The sequence below is a fragment of the Chiloscyllium punctatum genome, chromosome 10 (genome assembly GCF_047496795.1).
Source record: "Chiloscyllium punctatum isolate Juve2018m chromosome 10, sChiPun1.3, whole genome shotgun sequence".
In the NCBI taxonomy this organism is placed as follows: Eukaryota; Metazoa; Chordata; class Chondrichthyes; order Orectolobiformes; family Hemiscylliidae; genus Chiloscyllium; species Chiloscyllium punctatum.
In genome coordinates, this window is record NC_092748.1 from 32045519 (window position 1) to 32067565 (window position 22047).

Consider the following 22047-nt stretch of genomic DNA (forward strand, 5'->3'; position numbering starts at 1 on the left):
ACATTTTCAGCTCTAATCTCCAGCATCTGCAGTCCTCACATTCTCCTGGAGGGGAAGAGGAAGCAGGTTAATAACATTAGTCCTCAGGATTTGATGAAAGGGTTTCTTCTGTTTCCCCAGTCCTTCAGTTCTTTCATTTCTCCATAGGAGACACACAGCGATTGATTTACAAATTATAAAGAGTTTGACTTATTGATTAAAAGCTACAACTTACAGCAACTAATGAGAGAAAATAAATTGGCTCCCTTCAGGCTTTAGGTACTTTACTGGGGAGAGTGAGAAACTGCCCTTTCAGCAGTTTGAAAGCTTCTGTCAGTATTATTCTCATCCACAAACTGTTCAGCTACTCAGGAATCAGATAGCTGTTGTCAGGGTGATGGCCTTTGGCATCTACAACTTGGCACAATTCCAGAACCAATCAGTAGTTTGTTGCTGGCCAAATCTCACTTAGTACAAGACCCTGAAGCCCAGTGTTTACAAACTTCATTCCCCCCACTGCTTGAACAAAGCATTGAGTTTCACTAATTTGTTTTATTCAAAGTATAGCATTTCCTTGCAGGCTACACACATCATACCACCCATTTTGTTGCTTTCTAGGCTGTTATCATGGAATAAGAGCAAGCCAGGTATTACAGGAGATGAAAACTATATAGTTCCCAAGCAGAAAATGAGGTGCTGTTCTGCCAGCTTGCGCTGAGCTTTGGAGCACTGCAGGAAGCCTGAGTCAGAGATGTTGGCCAGGGAACATGATGATGTGTTGAAATAGCAGGCAATGGGAAGCTCAGGGTCATTTTTGCAGACAGAGTGCAAGAGTTCTGTGAAGTAATCATCCAGTTTATGCTTCATTTCTCCAGTGTAGAGGAGACCAGATTGTGAGCAGCGAATACAGTAAATTAGATTGAGCGAAGTGCAGGTAAAGGGACATTTCAGCCGGAAAATGTGTTTGGATCCTTGGATACTGAAGAGGGAGGAAATAAACAGACACTATTTGGGCTGTGGGTGTTGTTTTTGGGAGTGATCCAGGGCGACCTGGAGGGAACAGTCTTCTGGAAGGCTGACAAGGAAGGGAAGGGGAATATGTATCTGGTGGTGACATCTCGCTGGAGGTGGAGAAGATGGTGACTAATGATCCTTTGTTTGTGGATGCTGGTGGGATGGAAAGTGAGGACCAGGGGGACCCTATCAGTTTAATGGGAGGGAAGAGAGGGAGTGAGAGTCAAAGTGCGGGTGTTGATACAGATATGGCTGAGGACCCTGTCAACTAAGGTGCTGAGAAATTCTTGGTTAAGGAAGACGGTGGACATTTCGAAGGTTCCCTTGTTGAATTTGGCATCATTGGAATAAATGAGATGGAGATGGAGGAATTGGGAAAATGGAAGAGTCTTTAAAGGAAGGAGGTAGTCAAGGTAACTGTGGGAGTCAGTAGGTTTGTAGTGGATCTGAAGGTTTTAATTCTAGTTGTTATGGGCCTTTAGCTTTCTGCCATCACCACCAGTTGTTTCAGTTTTGATAGGACTGGATCTTTCTGTGTCCAAAACCTGATATTGTCAGCTCTGACTGCGAGTGTGTCCGGGAAATTGAATACCATTACAAACTTTTCCATTTGTGGTACCAGCAGTGATGTATCTGCTAATGGGAGATGGCTCAATGTATCCACATGTGTTACTTGGACTCCAGGGTGATGGTGATCTAATTTGTAATTATATGCACTTAGTATTACAGTCCACTGCTGGATATGACCTCAACCTATGGCCGGCACTGCTTTGTCCTCTTTAAGCAGACCTAGTGGGGGTTCATGGCCTTGGAAAAATGTCTTAGCACTATGACAAAGTTCTCTAAGTGTTCTTTATTTATCAATCCTGTTAATAAAACATCATCTAAATAAGTGGCAGTCTGGGGTAGACCTTACAAAATGTTTTCCATCATTCACTGAAAAATTGTACAGGCTGACAATAGCCCAAATGGCAGTCTTGTATATTGGTACAAACCCTTATAAGTTTTAATTGTAGCCTACTTCTGGGAATCTTCATCTTCATTTAATGGCAATTGTGGTCTGCATGCTCATTTTCAGCTTCATGAATGACAGCCACCTTACTAGCATTGTGCATAAATCCTCTATGCGAGGGATTGGGTATTTATCTAGCTGTGAAAAGTGTTTTACCCTTTGTTTAAAATCCCCACAAAGGTTTCCCATCCTGTCAGCCTTTATAATCAGTATGCCTAGTGCTGTCTCATTTGTCAAACAGCACTGGTTTGAGGATTCCTTTGCTTTCCAGCCTCCTGATTTCTGCCTCTACCTTTGCCCATAAATGGCACTGGGTGGACCTTGCAGAATCATAGAATTGCTGCCTGGTCAACATGCAGGGTGGCCTTGGCTCCTTTGATAGTCCTTAGACGTTCCGGGAAGACTTCTGGGTGCTTAATTAGGATTTCACTCAGGCAGCCGTTTTCTAATTGAAAAATGTTGAGCCAATCAAGGTGAATCTCTCTCAACCAATTTCCTCCCATCAAGCTTGGGCCTGGTCCTTTTATTGTTATCAGCTGGTAACTGAACCAAATGCTTTTCATATGAGACTGGAACCTAAATCATGCCCTTAATCTGTATAGGTTCCCCAGTATAGGTTCTCAGCCAAGCTGAAGTCTTGGCTCAAACATAAGGGTTGGAGTCCAAAGTGAATTTTGTTAAAAACTAGTGCCAGGAAAGATCATGGTAGACCTTCCAATTGAGGACCTCAAGTGGATAATTATTGCCCCAAGCCTCTTCCTGGGTGTATTACCAGCAGCAACTAGCTCTCCCTTGGCAACACTGCATACAATGCCAGCTGCTAGCTGGGAAGGCTCACTGATGCCCAGTTTAGTACCCATGGGACACCTAATGCAGCAGGTCTTGCTGAAAAGAAGTGGCAAGGAGCTCCAACTGACCAGCAAGAGACCCACCACTTCATTCCATCAGAGTACAAGTAGATGACAAGAGTCTACTTTAAATTGAGGAATGAGGCTCCTTCTGGATTCAGGTAAATACCCTACATTCCCAATTAAAATAGAATTAGGCCTCACCTGAAAAACAGCAGTGAAGCACTCTATCAGTTTTACTCAGGAATGCCAGCCAAGATTCTGGGCTCAGGGTCCTGCAGTGGGACTTAAATTTGTTACTTCCTCTCTCAAATGCAAGAATGCTAATACTGAACCATCACTGCTGCTTTGTGTGTTCTCCTAATATGTGCTCAAGTCCTGCTTAACAGACTGTGTTTAATTTGTTGGATTCAATGAAATCATTTTGGTCTCAGCTAAACAAGAGAGCTTTAATAAGCTGTGGTGCCATCACTGTTGGTGCACTCAATGTTCCTTGGACTCAACCGTTTTTTTCTATGCCATAATAATGTCCTGTACTTTTTCAGATGGATTCTGTATTCCAGAATGGGATGGCTTAACATGCTGGCCAAGCGGATTCCCAGGAGAGCTCACTGCTGTTCGGTGCCCGAATTATATTTACGATTTTAATCATAAAGGTACTGTGTTTTGTTCGTTCATTATTGCCAACCCTACACCTTTCAATGGCAAAAGGTTAATTGGTCCAGAGTGATTTCTTAAAATATCAGCATGGCGTTTCTTTTCCTTCAGGGTTCGCCTATCGCCAGTGCAATAATGATGGAATGTGGAAGTTTGTTGAAGATCTGAACCGAACGTGGACAAACTACACAGAATGCCTCACTTTTCTGCAGCCGGACAATAATGATAGACAAGTAAGAGTTGAAATTTTTCTTTGTTGACAGTCTCTAGGATGGGGGTTGGTTTGAGTGGGGGACTTTATTATGGGAGTCTGATCTCATCCCAAATACTTGGTAATGATCTTTTCAGATTCATTTATAGCTATATATTAGTAAAGATGAAATGCAAACTATTTTTTTTACTGAACAGTAACTGCTGTTTTAACTTTGGATGATACGTTGTATTTTTAAACAGGAGTTCTTTGAACGGGTATATGTACTGTATACCATTGGATATTCCGTGTCTCTCTGCTCATTGATCATAGCGATTGTAATTATAGGATATTTCAAGTAAGTTAAAAAGATTTGTGTTTCTTTTGTCCATTGCGATTTTAATAATGAGAACAATAGAACAGGGTACACTTTGTTTTACAATTTAGCTAGGGCAGAACTGGGTTGACAGAAACAAAAGTAAATGGATGGAAAATCAGGAATGTGTAGCTGGGCATGGAGGACATTAGGAATGCTCCCCGTTACTCACAGAACTTGGTCAAAAGCCTGAGCTGTCTCCTGTGAACCTTAATCCGACAAACGTTGCTGAACTTAACCAAACGAAGTTGGCTACCAATCGTGGTCAGAGATAGAGAAGTGGGGAAAGTATTGAAAATCCTGACACATGCTTGAATTATATGAAGCTTAGATTTGGCAGCAGTAAATTGAAAAATAAATGTACCTTATGTGTGGGAGGAAGAAATGATTAATCTAACTGTTGAGTGGATAATGTTGACACCAGGGAGAGCATTAAATCAACTAAAACAGAAAGGGCCCAGCCTGGGCTAACTTAGCTGAGTTCAGCAGGGCAGCTATTAAAGCACCATAATTATCATAGGGATGCTGGTTCAAATCACAACGGCTTCTGATTAATGTCCATATGCAGATGTCAGCTGAAGACGCCTCCTTGTGTTTAGAAGACAAATTGGAGAAAAGGATGATCTCCTCTTCTTTCCCTGAATCCATTATATTTTGTGCACTATTTAGGAGCAAAACAGAGGAAGATCAATGGCCCAGGATGTGATGTATTGCCATTCTTTACAGTTCATACTGGAATGGTTACATCACACAACTTGGTCATATACATGCAGCTTTTAAATAACAACTCTACAAGTTAAATGAAACTGATGCTGCATTAGGTTTCTGGAAGAACTAATTCACCAGCCACACATTCTACATTACAAACACAGACTATCTGCAAGTCAATGCAAAGCTAACTATTGGGACATCCTTCTGTCCTATGGAATCGTCCTCTACAAGTGTACTGCTTACATCTATCTAATAAATGAAGAAGATGTAATCTATATCGTGCACCGAATGTTGAATTTATGTCAGTATATTGCTCACATTCGTAAGACATATGCTTAAGAACAGTGTTAAAATAAGAGATTCAGTACTACAAACATTGATATGGGCTTTGCAGTGGCTTAGAGAAAGGACTGAGAGTTTATTTGAAATGTTTCAACTTGTTTTGCAATATTGTATTGTGCAATGTTTCTGTCTGTCAGGCAGTTAGCATGGAAGTCAGTCCCAAGGGCTAGTTTGGGTTAATATGTGACAATATAGGGCAATCACTCAATCGGAAACAAGTGTTTCAACTTATTTTCAGTTGTTGTGGTACTTACCCATCCCATTAAATAGTCTTCCTGGTTACTTTATCTACTCAGGCCAGCCTTTGCTCTCTCCAGGACACCTGTGTTTTTACATGTAACCTTCATTCTATTCCACATTCTGCTAGGGCCGCATTCCATTTCCTTCATGTTGTAGAGCTCTTAACCCTCCCAACTGGTCTTCAAGATACTAACAATAAGACTATCCAGCCTACCTTACAAAGCCAGACTGCGTCTCTTATAGTGTCTGAAATGGAAGATATATTGGAAGTGCAAATAAGAAGTTTGGTACTGGATTTGATATGGGACCTAAACTCATCTTAGAGTTACGGAAGTTGCATCTCACTGGGTTCCATGGGAATGAACAGCTAGAGAGGAAACTGTCAAACTCTTAAAAACAGCTGTTTTAAACTTGAATGTTATGTAACTTGAATGCACAAAACACTCAGGTACTTCTCTGAGATATTGTGAAGCTGAAGAGGCTATAATTATGAAGAAAGATGTGAGCAATTGGAGAAATTTCTTGTACATTCAAGGAGATGATGACACATTCAAGCATGTGTCGGGATTTTCAATAGTTTCCCCACTTCTCTATCTCTGACCACTATTGGTAGCCAACTTCCTTTGGCTAAGTTCAGCAATGTTTGTCAGATTGAGGTTTGCAGGAGACAGCTCAGGCTTTCGATCACTGCCTGCTAGTAAAAGGGAGTGTTCCTGCTATCCTCCGTCCTCTTTTTTTTCACCAAAGTGAAGGTTTATAATAGGGAAAATGTGCAGATTGTTTCAGTTGATCTGTGAAATGTTAAGAACAAGAAAAGGTTGAAGAATTAGGAGATGGTTGAAGAAAACTCTCTTGTTAAAGCATCATCCACTAAATTACAACAAAAATAGCTTAAATATACATAGAATCATTAACATTCCACACCCCTTCAGAGCAGGGTGAGAAACAACATTCAACATTAATCACCTAGAGATAGTCGACTCATCATTGAAAGCTTGTCCAAAGAGAGAGGTTTTAAAGAGCATCCTGAAAAAGGGAACAGGGATGTAAATGTTTCAGGAGGGAATTCTGAAATTCGGGACCTAGGCATCTAAAGGTTACCAAGAATGGAACAATTAAATTCAGAGTCGTGTGAGCAAGTATTGAAAGAGTGCAGTGATCTTCTTGCAGAAGCAAGCAACAGAGAAAGGGAGGGAGCAAACCATAGAGAATTTTTAAAACAAGAATCAGAATTTAAAACTTGGAATTTTGTCAGAGTGGGATAAAATGTGGGCTAATGAATGCAGGTTGGCTGAGTGAAAGCAATTTGGGATCTGGGCAGCAAATATATGAAAGACAAACAGAATCTGACCATTTGGATCTTTCAGTTTGATCCATCATTCAATGAGATCACGGCTGATCTGATGTTTTTTGAATTCCACATTCCCATCTTTCCATACCTGAGAACACTGGATTTCCCTGCCTAACAAAAATCCCTTTACCTCTATCTTAATATTTAATGACTCTGCCTTCTGAGGCAGAGATTTCCAAAGTATCACAACCATTTGAAAGGAAAATCTTCACCAACCCCCCCCCCACCCCCAATTTCTATCCTAAATGGATGACTCAACTTTTAAAGAGTGCCTCCAAGTTCTGCACTGACCCAGAAGAGGAAATGTCCTTCCCACGTCGACCTTGTCAAAATAATTCAAGATTTTGTACATTTTAATTAAATCACCTCTTACTCAGATTCTATGGAAATAGCCAAGTCTGTCCAACCTTTCCTCATAAGACAACCTACTGATTCCAGGTATCAATCAAGTAAACATCTTCTAAACTGCATCCGATGCATTTACATCCTTCCTTAAATGAGGAGACCAATTGCAAAAGGTATTCAAAATGTGGTTTCTTGAATGCCCCGTATAACTGAGTATAACCTCCTTAATTTTTTTTTGCTCAATTTCTCTCGTAATAAAGGATAGCATTCCATTGGCTTTGTTGATTTCATGTTGTACCTGCATACTAATGTTTGGTGACTCATACTCCAGAACAGTTAAATCCCTTTGTACCTTGAAATTCTGCACTTAGTCCCTGTTTATGTAATCTAGGTTTTCATTTTTACCTGCCAAAGTAAACAATTTCACATTTTACCACATTATATTCTACATGCCAGATTTTTGTCGACTCTCTCAACCAAGCCATAACCATCAGTAGGTTCGTTTTTTCTTCACAACATATTTTCTGATCTATGTTGGCTACCCTCCTCTATGTCATTGTGAATTGTAAAAACTTGTGTACCCAGTACAGCCCCCCGTGGGACTCCATTATCTGCCAATCAAAGACCCATTTATTCATGATCTCTTTTTTTACTGCCAGCCAGCCAATCTTTCAACCGTCTGAAATATTACCCCAACTCTATGAACTTTGAGTTTATGCAATAGCCTTTTTATTGGCATCTTATCAAATTCTTTCTGGAGATCCAAGTACAAAATATCTCCAAACTGTCTTATATTCACAGCACATGTTATTCCTTCAACGAACTTTAATGAATTGAGTATACATGATTTCCCTTCAGGAGAAAGTGAGGACTGTAGATGTTGGAGATCAGAGTCAAGAGCATGGTGCTGGAAAAGCACAGCAGGTCAGGCAGCATCCAAGCAGCAGGAGAATCGACATTTTGGGCAAGAGCCCTTCATCAGGAATGATTTCCCTTCAGCAAAGCCATCCTGACTACTTTGGGTTTTTTCTCAGCACGCAGTTATAATCTCTTTTATGATTAATTCTAACACCGTTCCCAAGATGGATATCAGGCTAATTGCTTATAATTTCCCATTTTCTGTCTCCCTCCTTTCATGAATAAAGAGGTCATATTCACTTCTTTTCAGTCTGAAGGAACGTTGCCTGAATCAATGGAATTTTGGAAAATTAACACATTCTGTCACATCAGCAATTTCTTAAAGGACCTATGGATAAAATCTTTCTAGACTTGGAGACATGTCAACCTTCACCTCCATTTGTTTGTTTCGTACTATTTCTTTTGTGATTATAATTTTGGCAAATTCCTCTTTCCCTTCAAACATTTATCTCCTATAGTGAAGGCAGAACCAAGTCAAATAAATTATGTTCTCTGTTTGGTTCCAAAACCTGCTTCTCTAAGAAACCATCTCAAAAGTCTTCTATGAGCTCCTCATCCAAGCTACAACAGCTAATCTGATTTTTTTCCATTCTATTTATAGTTAAACCACAACTGTTGCCATTCCTTTATCATAATCACCCAATATTTCTTCCTGTATACTTTTCTCCTACATTGTGTTACAGGTAGGAGGCCTGTAGACCACACTAACTTGTGATTTCTTTCCTTCACTGTCCTTCATCTCCACCCAAACCAATACTGCACCTTGATCTCTCGACTATTGTACAAATGCTATCCTTGATTACCAGTGCTCCTCTCCACCTTTTTCATTCTTCATGAATGATATATACCCCTCAATATTCACACCAAAGTGAGGACTGCAGATGCTAGAGATCAGAGTCAAAAAGTATGGTGCTGGAAAAGCACAGCAGGTCAGGCAGCATCCAAGAAGCAGGATAATCGACATTTTGCTTTCCTGCTCCTTGGATACTGCCTGACCAGCTGTGCTTTTCCAGCACCACATGTTTTGACCCTCAACATTCAGGACCCAATCATTGTCATTCCGCAGAGATATCTTTGCAATAGCTATTAAATTGTATTTATTTACTTCAGTGTTTGTTAACCTTGTTATCAGTGATGCACTCATTCAGATACAGACACTTTTTGTCTTTTTCTAGATGTTTTGTAACATCTAGTCTTAGTTGATGTGTTCACAGGGTTTCTTTTTCTGTTCTCCTCTCCTCGCCATCTTCTGACCTTCATATCCCATGATCTTCAATTCCTTCTTTACCCTGACTCTATTCTTTGATATATCACATATTTCCACATTTGATTCCTTGCACCCACTATTTAGTTGTGCATCAGCTAAAATGTAATTCGTGTGGTAATGGGAAGACACACAGGAAAGCATTGGAATAGTTATGTCTAAAGATAAGAAATTAATAGAAAAATGTTTCAGCCGCAGATGAGCTGAGGCAGGGGTATAGCTGGATAATGCTTCAAAAGGGGAAATAGGTGTCTTGGTCGTGTAGCCACTATGTCACAGGGTATCTGTCTCAATGTCAAACACAACACCATGTTTGTGAACAATCTAGTTGCAGTTTGTTGCTGGGAGACAGATGGAGTCAGTAGCTAGGGAGCAGAGTTTGTGGTAGGAATCAAAGAGAGTGGCTTCAGTTTGCCGAATATTTAGTTTGAGGGAATTTCTGCTCATCCAGTATTCAATATTGAACTTCCAGTCTGACAGATCAGAGTCAATAGAGGGTCTAACTGAGGTGGTGGTAAGCTAGAGCTGAGTGTTGTCAGCATAAAAGTGGAGAGCGCTTTAGGGAACATCTCCGAGACACCCGCACCAATCAACCAAACCGCCCCGTGGCCCAACATTTCAACTCCCCCTCCCACTCTGCCGAGGACATGGAGGTCCTGGGCCTCCTTCACCGCCGCTCCCTCACCACCAGACGCCTGGAGGAAGAACGCCTCATCTTCCTCCTCGGAACACTTCAACCCCAGGGCATCAATGTGGACTTCAACAGTTTCCTCATTTCCCCTTCCCCCACCTCATCCTAGTTTCAAACTTCCAGCTCAGTTACTGTCTCCTTGACTTGTCCGACCTGCCTGTCTTCTTTTCCACCTATCCACTCCACCCTCTCCTCCATGACCTATCACCTTCATCTCCTCCCCCACTCACCCATTGTACTCTATGCTACTCTCTCCCCACCCCCACCCTCCTCTAGCTTATCTCTCCATGCTTCAGGCTCACTGCCTTTATTCCTGATGAAGGGCTTTTGCCCGAAACGTCGATTTCGCTGCTCGTTGGATGCTGCCTGAACTGCTGTGCTCTTCCAGCACCACTAATCCAGTATTTGGTTTTCAGCATCTGCAGTCATTGTTTTTACCTTTTTAGCATAAAAGTGGAACCTGTCCTGGGTTTAGGGATGATGTTATCATGAGGTAGCATGTAGCTGGGAAATAGAAGGGGCCAAGAATAAAACTGTGGGGAACACCAGAGGTCATTGTGCTGGATCAGGAACAGGAACCATTGCAGGTGATTGTCTAGTTGAGAAGGATAGAATCAGCAAAGGCAGACCAGTTCAGATGGATGAAGAATGAAAGACATGGTTGGAGGCTGGTGTCAAAGGCTGCAAACAATTTGAGAAAGTTGAAGAAAAACAGTTTACTCTTGTGACATTCACATATCCTCTGTAACTTTAATAAAACTCTAATCAACTGTGCAGCAGGGGTAACCCAATCAGAGGGATTCAATCATAAAGTTAATGGTCAGAAATAACTCAAATTTCGAAAACAGCACATTCAAGAGGAATGGGAGGTTTTTGCCAAGAAACGAGCAGGAGAGTGGAAACAGACTAGGAAACTCCATATTGAGAAACCAATGTGAAAAATTAGAACGGGTGATTTTTTTTTCTTCTGTGCTTCTCCTGACCTGATGGTTGGTAGTGGAGGTATGGAGGTGTGTGAAATCAGTGAAAAGCAATAAAGGCCACCTTCTCCAAAGAAATCACATCATTTCTTTATGCTCATCGATCCACCATTTCAGACAGACACTAATGAGAAGCGAAGCTTCCTCTCCGAAGGTAGAGTAATAGTGGGCTAGATTTTCTGTCTCTGAATGATGGAGGGAAAGTTAGGAAAATTTGGTGAGAGTGAAAAACAGCTTCTCAACATCAGGAAAAGAAAACTCAGTTTTCCGCATAAATGTTTTAATCATTAAATAAAAAGTCCACGAATGAGCACCGAGGAGACCATTTACATGTATTAGCATATTATTACCTAATCTCATTTCATTTGTATGCCAGTTGCTATTTTCCCAGGTAGTGGAGAGAAGCTAAACAGAGCAAATTTGGAGCAGTTGCCTGGCAGCAACAGCACGGCAGTATCCTTTGTGGGCATTCATCATAGCCAGCATTCCTTAACATCTCAGAGAATGCCCTATGGGCAGAGAGCACGCTCCATCTCTAGAGGCTGGCAGCAACAAAACACCAGCATCACCATCTCAGGCATTTCTTCGACTCAGTTATACAGTTCGGCACTTCAGTCCTACATTTCGGAACTTGCTGACATCTTGCGGTGTAACGCTGCTTTGCATGCTGGGTCAAGAATACTACAAAGTCCCAGCACTAGCGAACACAACAATGGCACTGTCAAAGTGGGGTGTATACCTAATTAGGAGAGCAGCGTGAAATTGAGTGAGAAAAACCACAAGAAATCATGGAGGGAGATCCACGAACTGTCTCTGAAATGACCATTTAGCCAAATTTCGGGGCATTTCGGCCCATTGTTACAATCCTTCAATTTTTGACTGAAGCCTTATTTAATTTCTGCAATAGCCTTGTCTTTTGACTCTTCACATGCACAGGGACTGGCTGCTGCCTCCCCACTATGATAAGCACAGTAACAATATAAGGTATGGCAGGTATTAAACCCACAACTCATATCGCTCATTATGTGGTTATAGGGTATGACCATTTTTGTACAATTCTATTAAATGCAAAAGTTGGGACATGCTTGTGAACTTTATTGTCGCAACCTGTAAAGTCATGTAAAATTGGTATGTTTAGTAACGTTAAAGGATGGTCCAGGGATATAATGGTGATATTAGGATGACCCAGTAGCATTCAAGACCAAATCAGACTTAAAGGGTTGAGTCCTCCCAACTACTGAAAGCTGTGCGCAATGCCAGAACAATACGGCAAGATCAACAGAAATTAGATTCTCGCTGTCGAGAAAAGATGTCCAGTTCTTCTATCAAGTTGTTATGCTCATTGGGACAGTCTTCATTGGAATCAGGCACTGGAGCTGTGATGGTCTCTGTGGCTGCTGCACTAAGAGCCATGACATGAATGGATAAGAAACACAAAGCATCCACAAGTCCAGGGCCAGTATTTGACGTGGAGTTGTCCCCTACTGCAGAACTTCCAGTCCTTTGGTGTCATCATAATGCAGTAAGGATGTATGAAAGCTGCAGTCACTCACCTTCGTTCAAATGCCACTAACATTCTTTAGGGAAGGAGACTGCCATCCTTACCTGGTCTGGTCTGGTCTGGTCTACATGTGACTCTATACCCACATTAATTGCCCTTTGAGCAATTAGGGATGGGCAACACATGCTACCTATCCAGTGATGCCCTCAGCCCTTGAATAAATAAAGAAAAAAATAAGTGATAAAGGTGCAGTATTATGATATTCTCCCCAGCAGTGGAGGTCAGAATGCCCTTTCAGGTTGTCCAATGTTTCTGCAAAGCAATATCTTCTTCCACTTGGGTCACTGAGGGTCAGAGGTTGATGCATTAACACAAACATTCCATGCAGGTCATGCCTGAAGCTTTGTGCCAGTGCTAGCCAAACAGGATGTAACTCGATCTTCAGAATCCCTGCTCCAAATAACTAGAGGCCACACCAAACATATTGGATGGGGACAATGAGGATCCGTGAGATCCGCATCATTGTGACAAGTAAGGTGAAGAGAGAAACAAAGTTAACATTTTGAGTCCACTGTAACTCTTCTTCAGATCTGAGAGAGGTTGGGAAATTGGCAAAAGTAAGGACTGCAGATGCTGGAGATCAGAGGCAAGACTAGAGTGGTGTTGGAAAAGCACAGCAGGTCAGGCAGCATCCGAGGAGCAGGAAAATCGACATTTCGGGCAGGAGCCCTTCATCAGGAATGAGGCTGGGAGCCTCCAGGGTGGAGAGATAAATGGGAGTGGGGTGGGACTGGGGCTGGCGATAAGGTAGCTAAGAGTGCAATAGGTGGATGGAGGTGGGTATAAAGGTGATAGGTCGGAGACGAGGGTGGAGCGGATAGGTGGGAAGGAAGATTGGCAGTAGGACAGGTCGTGAGGATGGTGCTTCCTTAGGCTCCCAATTCTTCCTCACTCTCCCATGACATCATCTCATATAGTTGCAGAAGGTGTAACACTTGCCCTGAAACCTCCACCCTCCTCACTGTGCAAGGCCCCAACATACCTTCCAGGTGAATCATGTTATAACTTGTATTTTCAATCTGCTTTACTGTATTTGCTCCTTACAGAGCAGTCTCCTTTACATTGGTGAGACCAAGTATGAGTTAGTTGACTGGCTTGCAGAATGCCTCCAAAGTGTCTTTAATAATGACCTTGACTGCTCGGTTGTTTGTCAACTCATTAAATCGCCTTGCTCTCACGGTAACATTTCTGTGCTAGGTCTATTGCAATGTTCTAACGGAGCACAATGCAAGCTCAATTGCAACACCTCACTTTGTGATTAGGCAATTCACAGCCTCATGGTCTCAATTTTGAATTCCACAACTGGAGAGTCTGACTGCATGTTGTCTGTTCTCCATATTTGTTACATTGTTCCCCACCTAACCCTCCTCACAGCTTTGTCTTGTTTGTAGCTTGCTTAGCGAGGACCTATTCCCTATCTTTTGCACCTTAATTTATATCCATTTCACATCACTTTTTCTCTTTCACCACGATTAAAAACCCTTTGACATTTGCACATGGCCACCACACCATCTAAAAGGCATTTGGATGGGTATATGAATAGGAAGGGTTTGGAGGGGTATGGGCAGGGTGCTGGCAGATGGGACTAGATTGGGTTCGGATAATTGGTCGGCGTGGATGGGTTGGACCAAAGTGTCTGTTTCTGTGCTGTACATCTCTATGACACTATGTTCCCCTCAATCCTCCTCCACCTCTTTCAAAAGTATTTTAAAAATTGTTCGATCCCTTACAATTCTGAAGTCAAACCTGTCTCAAAATGTTAACTCTGTTTCTCTCTCCAAAGATGCTGCCTGAACTGCTGAATTCCTCCAGCATTTTCTGTGTTTTCAGCATCTGCAGTAGTTTGCTTTTAAAAGAAAATTGAGGTGTTCTTCAGAACAAACAGCATCTTACAGCACAACAGAGTTGGCCAAAGTAACACAGGCAGGACTTCTTTGTGAATGTTGTTCAATGGAACTAAGCTGCATGAAGCTGTCTTCCATTAACTGCATAAATCTTGATGTTGAGGTCAGTATTTCCTGTATAATACCAACTGCAAGGGCAGCTTAACACTTTGATTTTTCGATGCTGTTCACGTTATTTAATGAAAGTTAAGATTACATACAGATGGAAGCCTTTGTAACATTAGATGCTCCCTCATTCAATCCTAACAAAGTTTCACGTTAGATTGGGCGTTATGAAAATTGTAGCTATCATCTAGACAGGGTTGGAACATCATGAGGTGCTAAGCCTGGCCAGCCTCTGTGCCTTCCTTCCTGTAGTTGCAGCTAAAGTGGCAATCATTCACACAGCTGACGATTAAAAGTAAATATATGTTTACAAACATGATAATGTCACCCATGCCACCTCATAAGATTCTTTTCTTCCTTTCCCTCATACCCAGTTTAGTGCAAACCTAGCTCCACAGATGGGGTGGAGGGAGGCCTCCATGTAGTGGAGCCTGTTGGAGGTTTAGTTGGAAACCCCTGGGTCATTTGAGGCTAGACGATCCAGAGGCAGGTTCACCTTCCTCAGCTTGAACTCTCACAGGGTTGAGGGTGGCAGGCTGGGTGAAGGTGGAAGGTCCTTGTGTACGCTTTGTGTTTCTCATCCATTCATGTCATAGCTCTTAGAGACCACATAGACCATCACAGCAAAAATCTAATTTCTGTTGATCTCACCTTATTTTGAGGAGGTTGTTTCTCCATGGGTGGAGTGTATGTGGCACCATCCAACCATCCAATCTCCTTGTGAGGACGCAGTACCTGGTGTGAAATCATGGTTTCCTCTTGCCCCTGTTACTGTGTCATTAGTCTGAGTACCAATGGTTACAGCGACGGCGTGCAGGTATGAACGCACATCAAAATGGTACAAATAGCAAACGTGCCTGCTGCTCCTGTGTCAGCTTTTGTATTTAGAATGGTGTTCCTGATGACCAATACCATTGAGTGCTCTCCTGTCCGGGACTGAGTGGTTGCCTGGTCTCTGGCAGTTCTCTGAGTGTTCATGACCTGGGGCATCTCTCCTTTGACTGTGGAGACAGAGCAGTGAAGCACTCAGCAAAAGGTGCACCAAACTGTACTCTCATTAAAGTACCCAACGAGGTGTCAGTTGCTCTCTGAGCTGGTGGAGGGTGCAAGAGGCAGCATTGATGGTTCTTCCTTTGAGACCTCTATGGCCTCATCCTCAGAGGTGGAGAGGGTGCTGATGTTTTATGAGGCCAGTATTTTAAGGGCAGAGACTGTGCAGGGAGCTGTGGGGGTGGGAGCAGAAGAGCGAATGAGCTGCGAAATACATTTGGGCATGTTAAGAATGCATTCACCGTGATGTTAATGGGAGAGCAGCACAATGATTCTTACTTGATTACCAGGACATGGAGGTTTTTATCGTCACAGGTCACTCTCCCTAATGCAAGGATTCCTACCTTGTAGGGGATGAGTGGATAGATGTTGGGCAGCCCGCCAGCAATCTTGGTTCTTTCTGTATTATTGTGGGCTGGAATGAGAGTACAGGAGGGTACTGGAGGGATTGAGTGAGGTGAAAGTGGCTGGCACACAACTGTTGGTGCTGATGCAGGTTGAGGAAAGGTGGTGAGGCATCCTGAGAGAGTGAAAAGGCAGCACAGAAGGCATGCAGGGTTAGTGGTGTTGGGGTTCGAGTGGGTGAGAGCAAGTGAGGAAAAATGCTGCATGCAATAGTGACAGCGGTGGTGTATGAGCCTTGGTGGCAGAGTCAGAATGAGTGTGAATTAGCAGAGAGAAGACGGTGGTGCTTACTCCTGTGAAGTGCTGAAAGTCCCTAACCCTCTTGCAGCATCACTGTATGGACCAGGGACACCTGGATGGCAACTTCGGACCAAGCTGACAAGATTTGGTGCCTTGGTCTCCTCTGGTGGTGGTCCTGAGGAAAGCGGAGGATTCTCCTCTACAACACCTAGCCCACCAAGGCCATCAAGTCCCTGTTGGTGAATTAGGAGGTAACATCTCATTCGCAGCCATCTCCAGAGCAATTATTCACAGAAACCATGAAGGGCAGATCCAGACTGACAAGGGTGCACACCATGTTTGAAAAATGTCAATGGTACCGGGAACCTCAGCAGATCCTGCCAGTGCCTGGTACCTCTACCACTGGCAAATGCACGATTGCACCTTAAAGGCATAGAGGTGTAATTCACTACCTTAAGTACTCAGAAGGAACCAAAAGGTTAAGTTTCAAATAATTCTTTCTGACTATTTTTCACATATTTGCAGCTATACTTACTGAAGCATTGAGCATTGGGGATTTGTGTCAGCAGTGTGTATTGTAGATTTGAGTTTGCACTGAAGTCAACTGCCATGTTCTAATTTGCATCAAGCATTTCCTGATTAACAATCACTTTTGTGCCTGCTTGCCAAGCAGTGCCTCAGTTTTAAATTTCACAGTCTTGGTTTCAAATCTTTCCAAAGCCTCATTCTTCCCATCTTCAAAACTCCCATCACACTCCAAATCTCTGGGCACCTCCAATTCTGGCCTCCTCAACATCTCTGATTTTAATCATTGATGAAATCTGCTTGTCTGTTGGGGACTGCTTGAATTGGTGCCCCACTAACATTCCATTCTGAACAGTGTAAATCACTGTGTTCCCTAAGGAGCCATTTATCTAAACCCACGGAATAGTTTGGAAGAATTAAATTCTCAACCTCAAGAAATAAAAGTCTGTTTCATCACCTCGGTTTTGAATGGCAAGATAAGAATCTCACTAGTGAAGAGCAAAAGTCCATTTCCACATATTAGCATGCCATTAATATCTAACCTCCTCAGACTGATATAGTTTCCCATTGTACTGCATGCAAGATATAAACTGGTTAGTAATAATTCACAGCATGAAAATCAGAGCAAGTACCTGGTAGCTCCAGTTCCAACTGCAATGTGCCTCCATCTTGGCCAGCAGTCTACAATCTCAAGACTTACTCCACAAAACTGCCTGCAACATGCACAGAATTGCAATCCAACAGGGAGCAGCCTCATCACATAATCAGGGCACAACTCCAACTCCTTAGAATATAGTTCACCATTTCAATGCTGTATTTGGGAGCACACCAATACCTTACCTTGTAAAGCTGCTGGCAAGACAGTATGCATATCCATCTCATGTATTGGACCAATCTGCTCCTTAGGAATCCTCACTTAATGTCTTGGTGTTCACTTATCTTGAGTCTATTTGGATGTTCACAGCATTTCCGCATTGCCTTTTTGCACTTTGCTGCCTCATTCAGAACCTACAGGCTGACAGCAGCTCAGCTTTGCCTTGTTCCTTATGGCAAACTCAAAGCCAGGCAGTTTGCTATGATTGTCAGCAATGATCAGTCAAGTGACATAGTTATGTTGCTAGTTGGCTCCGTGCTCTATCAGTGGTACACCTGAACCATATACCAACAGCATTTGCTTTAACCAAATGATCATGTCTCAAAGCCTATGGGGAGTAGTCAACTTGGTCAACAGGAGCTATCGTCAGTCAGGGGTTCCCAGATCAGTCAGTCAAGAGCAGCATCTGATCTCATTCCAAGTACTCAAATATGGTCAATGAACTGCTTGGGGCAGTCAGAATCGGTGGTTCTTTATTACCACAGTCATTTCAGAGGTCCCGTGTAACCAGGCCAGGGATTGGCAGTAAGTCAGTCAGAGAAATGCATAGAGATCAGTGAGGCATCTGTTCACTCCATCGGTTGGGGCAGTTGACTGAATTGATCATGGGTTTGGGCCATTGTTAATCTGGGTGTTTGTTCATTGAAAGTCAAACTGGGGGTTGAGGGGAGGTCATCAAGAGCCATTGCTGTGTCAGGGAAGATGGCAAAGTCAATTCTGGGGATTAACAGCAGCATGTTGCTGAGGGAACCATAATTGTGAAGGGGGAGGGCAACTCAACATATAAGATTGAAATATGATAGCGCATTGGATGGCATGGGTTATTGTGGGAGTGGGGCAGGGGATTAATGTTCATAACCATCCTGGGGTGAAAGTGCAACATAGTTTTGACATGGATTTAGCTATAGGCCAAGGGATCGGGGGTAATATTAGGAGATGAAGTCACAAATGAAAGAGTTTGACCGTAAGCTCAGTAATGATGGGGTCAATAGGGAGTGCAATGAAAAGATAATGTTGAAGATTCTGGGGACACTCCTTGTTTACCAGACTGGGTCTACAACCACTCTGCCAGGGATGACCTGTATTACCTTTGTTAGAGGCCTCATTGATTTTTCATTATTTTTATTTAATTATTTTATCAATTTTTGGTTTGGAGCTGTCAACTGAGAAATTAGAGCTATAAATGACTTTTGGACTGTAGGTACTGGGTTGTGTTGAAAGGAAAACAGATCAAATAAGCCTTTGTTTATTCACGAGGCCAGGCCTCGAAGTTAATTGCGGGTTGGTTCTTCATCAAAAGATTCTGCAGAGAAGACCATTTTGTTTAAACAGAGAGCAGAAATTGGCTATTAACAAGATCAGTACCTGGGAATTGGCTCCAGCAAGTCTGGAAAAAAAACTTTATGTTCAAGCAGATGGCAGATGCTGTATGGCAAAAGTGGAGACGACAATCAATCTGTCAGGGAGTGGTCAGTGTTTCACTTGGGTTTTGGACTGTGTTTTCTGTAAAGAAATAATTTGTCTATTGATGCTACAGCATGAAGATTCAAAAAGCTCCCTGCCTAACTTCTTGGAAGTTCAGAGAACAGAAAACTAAGTGATCAATATTACTTCCTTTATCTGAGTGGACTATGAATGTGATTCTGATTGATTTTCTGAAGGTGTCAATAAAGAAACCATCATCTATGTCTGTGGAACAAAGCATCATGAAAACCATTTAAGTAATTTGGCCAATTTTGTTATTTTCTTTTTGTTGTCTCTTAACTGTGTTTGTCTGTCTGTCTTTTATGTGCTTGGGGCAGAAAACCAAGATTTTTGGGTTAAAAGCAGAGACCAGTCAGGTTACTTTGTTTAATTTTAGTCTACTGACGTATTGTATTGTCAATGAATTGTGAAATTTTTTATTTAAGATACAAACCCAGAATAGATTATTAGTAGACTTTGAGATTGGTTATTCAAAGTCTGTTTAGGAACCATTGGAGTGATTTTTGAGGGTCTTTGAGGCTTGAATGTTATCATGTTGTGAATAGAAAGGTGGAAAGGCTGATTTGGTTCTGCTGTGTGTCTCTATGTTATAACACATTCCAAACTCATGCAAATCATGAATGTGCAATGGAAATGGAAAATGTCTGCAAACACGCCTGGTGTTTTCTTTCTTTTGTCTAAGGACCCCAGCTTTACTTGTGAGTGACTTAAGGCCCTTAAAGGAGCAGTTAGATTAATCAGGCATTTACAGAATACAGGTTGAATTTACTATAATCATGGCATCCTGCACGTGAAATACACAAAGTATTAGCAATTTTTGAGAAGATTTTTAGCTCAGGTTGATGATAAGTATTACATTAGCTCACTGAGCTTGAAGGTTTGTTTTAGATGTTTCGTCACCATGACTAGATAACATCATCAGTGAGAGTCTCCGGTGAAGCGCTGGTGGTATGTCCCGCCTCTCTATTTATAGGTCTTGGTTTCTTAAGGTGGGTGATGTCATTTCTGGGTTGTTTTGTCAAGCGAACGTAGATTGATTTAGATCCTATGTGTTTATTGATGGAATTCTGGTTAGAATGCCATACCTCTAAGAATTCTCATGCGTGTCTTTGTTTCAGTTGTCCTAGGATGTGTGTTTTGTCCCAGTCAAAGTGGTGTCCTTCTTTGACTGTACGTATAGAAATTATTGATAGTGGGTTGTGTCTTTTGGTGGCCAGTTGGTGTTCATGTATCCTGGTGACAGGTTTCTGCTAATTTGTCCAATGTGGTGCTTTTTACAGTTCTTGCATGATATCTTGTAAATGACCTTAGTTTTGTTGGTAGTATCTCATGGATACTTTAGGTTCATTAGTCCCTGTTTAAGTGTGTTGGTTGGTTTGAGGGCTACCATGATGCCAAGGGGTCTGAGTAGTCTGGAATTCATTTCTGATATGTCTTTGATGTAAGGTAATGTGACTATAGTTTTTGATTCATTGTGTCTGATTGTTTGGGTATGTTTCTGAGTAATTAGCGGATTGTGTTTATTGAGTACCCATTTTTCTTGAAAACGTTGTCTAGATATTTTTCTTCTGATTTTTGTAGTTCTTGGGTGCTGCGGTGTGATGTAGCTCTTTGAAATAATGTTATGATGCAGCTCCATTTGTGGGTTTTGGGAAGATTGCTTCTGAAGTATTTGTTCTGTGTGTGTTTGTTTTTTCTGTAGATGCTGGTTTGAAGCTCTCTGTTAACTGTACGTTCAACTGTCACGTCTAGGAATGGGAGTCTGTTGTTTTTCTCCTCCTCATTTGTGAATTTTATGCCTGTCAGGATACTGTTGATGGTGTTGTATGTTTCCTCTAATTTGTTCCATTTTCTGATGACAAGGGTGTCATCTACATAGCGGACCCAAAGTTTGGGTTGGATAGATGGGAGAGCAGCTTGTTCAAGTCTCTGCATTACTGCTTCCACTATGAACTCTGATATTGGTGATCCCATAGGTGTTCCATTGTCTTGTTTGTAGGTTTTGTTATTGATACACAGAGTATCCATACATTGTGCTGATACAAATCCAGATCAGAAGCAGTCTTAGCAGGCTGAGCTAGTGGGAAAATGCATGACAGATGCAGTATGATGTGGGTAAATGTGAAGTTATCTACTTTGGTAGCAAATAAGGGAAGGTAAATTATTATTTGAATGGCTGTAAATTGAGGGAGAAGAATGGTCAAGGAGACCTAGGTGTCCTTGCACACCAGTCACCGAAAGTAATCTAGTTTGGCTATGCTTTTCGCCCAAAAATCTTTGTTTTCAGCCCCATTCACATAAAAGACAGACAAACAAACACAGTTAAGTGATAAGTAAAATAAAATAACAAAATTGTCCAAATTACTTACGTGGGTTTCATGATGTATTGTTGCACAGACATAGATAATGGTTTCTTGGATGATTTTCTGAAGGTGTCGATAAGCATCACCTTTACAGTTCACTCAGATAAAGGCAGTAATAAAGGCAGTGATCACTTAGTTTTTTTATTCCTTGAACTTCCAAGAGGTTAGGCAGGGAGTTTTTCAAATCTTCATGGTGTGGCATCAATAGACAAACTCCTTCTTTTCAGAAAACACAGTCCAAAACCTAATTCAAATACTGACCACTCCCTGACAGACTATCATCTCCACATTTACCATTCAACATCTGCCATCTGCTTGAGCATGACATTGTTTTCCAGACTTGCTGGAACCAATTCCCAGGTACTGACCTTGTTAATAGCATATTTCTGCTTTCTGTTTAAATGCAATGGTCTTTTCTGGTAACAAAGCATCAGTGGAATCTTTTGATCAAGAACCAACCCACAAATAACTTCCAGGCCTGGCCCCATGAATAAACAAAGGATTATTTGATTCATTTCCCTTTTAACAAAAGCTATTATCTACAATCCGCAAGTCATCTTTATCTTACAGTTCTCAGCTCTGCGACAATACTGCTCCTTTAATGAAGTTATACTGAT

The 22047-nt window shown here is 41.9% G+C and overlaps 1 protein-coding gene across 1 annotated transcript in view; it reads left to right on the forward strand.

The window, feature by feature from the left end:
* Positions 1 to 22047, forward strand: part of pth2ra (parathyroid hormone 2 receptor a) — a 94889-nt gene that overhangs the window by 32811 nt on the left and 40031 nt on the right. The window contains exons 3-5 of the mRNA XM_072578318.1: positions 3399 to 3509; positions 3622 to 3743; positions 3964 to 4058. Coding sequence (XP_072434419.1) covers positions 3399 to 3509; positions 3622 to 3743; positions 3964 to 4058 — 328 coding nt within the window. The remainder of the gene's footprint in view (positions 1 to 3398; positions 3510 to 3621; positions 3744 to 3963; positions 4059 to 22047) is intronic.